Below are 4,790 nucleotides of genomic sequence, written 5' to 3' on the forward strand. Positions count from 1 at the left end.
CTCAGATGGTAAAGAATCTGCTTTCAATGCAGGGGAACTGGGTTTGACCCCTGGGTTGGGTAGACCCCCTGGAGAAGGGAATGGATACCCACTCCAGTATTCTTCCCTGTAGAATTCCATGGACAGAGGAACCTGGTGGGCTCCGTGGGGTTATAAAAAGTCAGACATGACTGAGAAACTAACACTTCCATTTTTAGAAGGACTTACGTTGATTATCTCATCCAAAAATAGCCATCCTATACTCTCTATCATCTCATCCTGGTTCATTTTTACTTTGGAGCTCTTCTCTGACTTTGTCTCATATACAGTAAGTCCCGTACCTATGAACCTCAAGTTACAAACTTTCAAAAATGTGAATGTATGTGCTAGGTCTGTATGCAGCGGTTGTACTATACTACTCTATTTTTCAAGATACTGTACTATAAGATTAAAAATGTTTCCATTATTTTTGTTTGTTTTTTTAAGTATGTATTGTTTTGTGAAAAGTATTGAAATGGATCGGAACCCTATGGTCCTTGCTTCCCGCGTACTCTGCCTGCATTTTGTCTTAGTCAAAGAATAAGTTTAATCAGAGAAGTGAGAATACGTAGAAACAAAGGAAGGCAGTCAAAGGAGATTAAATAATAATGATGTGGTCATTAAGCACAGTCAAGGACCTTTAGTTCTGTAGATAATATTCTGAGCCACATCCTGTGAGCAGTCTTATAGATACTAAAACATCAGGGTGAAGAAGTTAACTACATGATGGTCAGACTATACCCATGACATAAGTTGCCACAATTCGGAGAGTTGGCCTCAAAGAAATGGGAACAAATCGACCCTGGAACTGAAGATTAACTGCACCTAAAACAACCAAGATGATGCTAGACCGACCACCAATGCCAATTTGAAGATGACTGTCAGAGTTGGTCATGCCATTTCTACATGTATCCCCTCATTTTGTCTATAAAAGCTCTTGCCCCACTGGTTGCCAGTCAGGGAGGAGTCAGCCTTTGGACAGACATCCATCACCCTCTCCCGGGCCCCCAGTTGCCGTCATCTGAAATAAAGCAAACTTTCGTTTCCACCAACATGGCCTTTTTATTGGCTTTTGAGTGGTTGTTTCTACCACGGTCCTTTGTGAGGAACCGGACCTCACACACTCTTTCAGTAACAGTACTAGAAACCTATTATGGTACAGTACTATGGGCTTCCGTGAGAGCTCAGCTGGTAAAGAATTCGTCTGCAATGCAGGAGATCTGGGTTTGATCCCTAGGTCGGGAAGATCTCCTGGAGGAGGGCATGGCAACTCACTCCAGTGTTCTTGCCTGGAGAATCCCCTTGGGCAGAGGAGCCTGGTGGGCTACAGTCCATGGGGTCACAAAGTGTCAGACACGACTGAGCGCTAAGTGCAACACAGCCCAGCACTGTATAACCCACTGTGTTTGCGGGGTACCTAGGCTAACTTTGTTAAACTTAGGAACAAATCGGACTTAAAAACACGCTCTCAGAATGGAACTCACTCGTATGTAGAGGGCTTACTGTAGTTAGATGTTGATTTGTTAATTGGCCATCTCTTGCAATAAAATGCCAGCCACGTGGGTTTTGTTAACCTCTATATCCCGAGCACCTGTATTAGTACCTGTTAAGAAGTGAACACTCAAAAGAGACATTCATTAGGTAAATGAATAAATTAACAAACATGCAAGTTTATCTTGAGATTAAAAATCACAGGCAACCAGTGGGCGTTCTATAACTGTTGGAAGAATTCACAGGCGTGGGTGCTCCTGCGTGAGCAGGTATCACACGGAGCAAGCAGCGTCTCCCTGGCTTCACATCCCCACACATTGTGTAAGGAGTATCCAGACGCTTTCTCTTTCCAGCATGACGTAATGCAGAATGAGAAGACCTGCAGAGCGTGCTGCTCACAGACCAGACAGATGATCTCATCCCCTTTTTGGGCATTCCCAGGCTCTGCTGTTCAAAAAGAAATAAATAAAACCTGCAACATTCGGTTCACAGGTGGTTGTTTCGGCTGTGGTCCTGTGTTGGCAAAATCCTGAAGCTCAGCTCTCAGCATTCTGGTGGCCAAGGGGGAGGGAAGTCATATCGGATATTGTCTGGGCTCTTCCTTCAGCCAGATGGAATGGATTTAGCCTGAGAAACTAGGACATTCAGGGGGAGACATGCATTTTAGCATCAGCCACAGGGGACAGGCTGTGAGTAACTAACTGGGGGTGATGGGAGAGTTTAAAACACAAAGTAAGCAAAGTATTTCATTGACACCATAAACCCGAGGTTGTTCTTGGGATGGTTTCAAAGGTTTAGGGCCTGAAGAAAGATTGTACCCAATTTTTCTTACATGGCTCCCTTTCATATAAAAATTCCTTTGGTTTTGATGTCTGTGTATATATTAAAATAATCTTATGATTTATAGATGTTTATTGTTCTACAGTTTGCGATAACTTTTTTGTTCTATTTTCTATTTTTTAAAATATAGTTCTAAAATATATATATATATTTCTTTGTTTTATATGAACATGTAAGTCAAATTCTGCCCCTGAGAAATTTTTCTTTTTAATTGAGGTAACATTGGTTTATGTCATTATATGTGTTATGAGCACAACATTGGGTTTCTACTTCTGTATACACCCCAGGGTGCTCACCACTCAAAATTTAGTTTCCCTCCATCGCCGTGCAGTTGATCCCCTTCACTCAGTTCGCACTCTCCCTGCCCTTTCCTGTCTGGTAACTGCTACTCTGTTCTAACTATGTGTTTGTTTTTGTTTGTTTTTTACATTCCACATCAGAATGAAATCGTATTGTATGCAATGCCTTTTAGCACATGGATTGTCACCAAAACCCTGAAAGTGAGGGGTGTAGGATTATTCCCATTTACAGTGGAGGAAGCTAAGGTTCTGAAGAGATGGTGAACTGACCCTGCTCACACAGCCAGAGCACACGAGAACTGGTCCTAGAACCCAGATCTGGTGATCTGGTTACTATAAGTGCAAACTCATCCCGTGAAAAGTTCAAGACTTAAAAGGTGATTTCTGTTTGTCCATCACAATGTCTGTATCCCTAAAGTTTCCCTGGTCAGCTGCCCTATTTTAGACCCTAGTCTGGGGCAGTTTTGGGCAGGCAAGTCAGTGTACAAACCAAACTGAAGTCCATCTAGATATCCCGTGAACAACGACCATATCCAAATGGAGCTGTCAGTTCTGCCCCCAAAACTTCCCACCCGCTGTTGCTGTCCTCTTCCTACCGATCTCTTTATCCAGCAATTGGTATCACCAGTTGCTCAAGTCCTAAGAAGTCATCCTTGGTTCCTCCCTTGCCGTAACCACTTTCTCTGACCAATCCATGATCAAATCTTCCAGTTTTCATTTCCAAAGTTTGTCCTGGCTTTATCCTCTCTTCTTCATCTTTATTGCCAGCATCTTAGTTCAAGTCACAAGATTTATGCTCCCTAGGGTTTTACAAACGCCTCGAAGCAACTGACCCTGTCCTGCTTTATACCTCTCCCATTCATTTTCTCTAACAGAAACAAAGGGATTGTCCTAGCATATGTTTTTTTGTATTTAGATCCCCCAAGGCTTCCTGGTACTTTTGTAAAACCCAAAGTCCTTAACATGACCACCGGTCTCTGCTTGATCTAGCCCTTGGCTTTCTCTCCAAACTTATTTGTGCTCTTTTTGCACTTGCTTATTCTATTCTAGGAGCTACTGTGTGGAGGGGAAAGTTTCATGAGAATAAAGTCCAGAGAGACGAAGGAAGGAAAGTATAGCTGGGATGCTAGCGGAGGTGGGATTCCGATGATGCCGCTTGAGCTGCAGAGTCCCGCTGTGGCCTAAGTGCTGCACTGACTTATTAAGTCCATAGCTCCTCTATCCTATTTTTAAAATATTAAGGTCATACCGATTTGTATTTACCATTATTTGCAATAAGATGTTCTTGGATTTTTAGAAACTCATAGTCAGATGGGGGAAACGCAACGTGTGGATAGGAAAACACTCAACAAAGTGGTTGGTATGGTGCAAGTAAATACCAGGAACTTTTGCTCAGCCTGGGAGAGGAAAAAGCACCATGGAAGGCTTCTTGCAGGGTCTGACTCTTGAAGCATGGTTAAAAGTTGACAGGATTTGGCATTCACATGTCCGGAGGGTCCGACTGTAGGTCTCTCCTTTTGCCTGCAGCCTGAGAGCAGAGTACAAACTGCGGCAGCTGGAGTCATGGCAGGACAGGCATTCAGAAAGTTTCTTCCCCTCTTTGACCAGGTATTAGTTGAAAGAAATGCAGCCAAAAATGTAACCAAAGGGGGCATTATGCTTCCAGAAAAATCACAAGGAAAAGTATTGCAAGCAACGGTGGTAGCTGTTGGATCAGGCTCTAAAGGAAAGGGTGGAAAGATTCAACCAGCTAGTGTGAAAGTTGGAGATAAAGTTCTTCTCCCAGAATATGGAGGCACCAAAGTAGTTCTAGACGACGAGGATTATTTCTTATTTAGAGATGGTGACATTCTTGGGAAATATGCCGACTGAAATAAGTCACTATTGAAATGGCATCACATGAAGCCGCCCATTCCACTGAAGTTCTAAAATCTTTCATCATGTAAGTAATTTCCATGTTTCTCTTTTATAATAAACTAAGGATATCCAAGCTAATGACAAAAAAAAAAAAAAAAGATGACAGGATTCGCCTACCAATCAGAAGATGGTGCCAAGACATTCCAGGGCTCAAGAAAAGCATGAATCAAGGTATGTTGTGAAACCATATGATAGGTTCAAGGAACCACAAGTTGTTTGGTATAA

General features: G+C 42.6%; 1 protein-coding gene across 1 annotated transcript; it reads left to right on the forward strand.

Annotated features, from left to right (window-relative positions):
* Positions 1–4,211: 4,211 nt before the first annotated feature.
* LOC122432128 (10 kDa heat shock protein, mitochondrial-like) lies at positions 4,212–4,520 on the forward strand. Its single transcript, XM_043453945.1, has one exon. It carries the CDS (start codon positions 4,212–4,214, stop codon positions 4,518–4,520), a length of 309 nt encoding a protein of 102 aa, XP_043309880.1.
* Positions 4,521–4,790: the final 270 nt, after the last annotated feature.

This window comes from Cervus canadensis, chromosome 30, assembly GCF_019320065.1.
Source record: "Cervus canadensis isolate Bull #8, Minnesota chromosome 30, ASM1932006v1, whole genome shotgun sequence".
Lineage (NCBI taxonomy): Eukaryota > Metazoa > Chordata > Mammalia > Artiodactyla > Cervidae > Cervus > Cervus canadensis.

Bases quoted from the DNA above. Each gene is read 5' to 3' on its own strand.
- LOC122432128 (XM_043453945.1), top strand. From the start codon at position 4,212: ATGGCAGGACAGGCATTCAGAAAGTTTCTTCCCCTCTTTGACCAGGTA.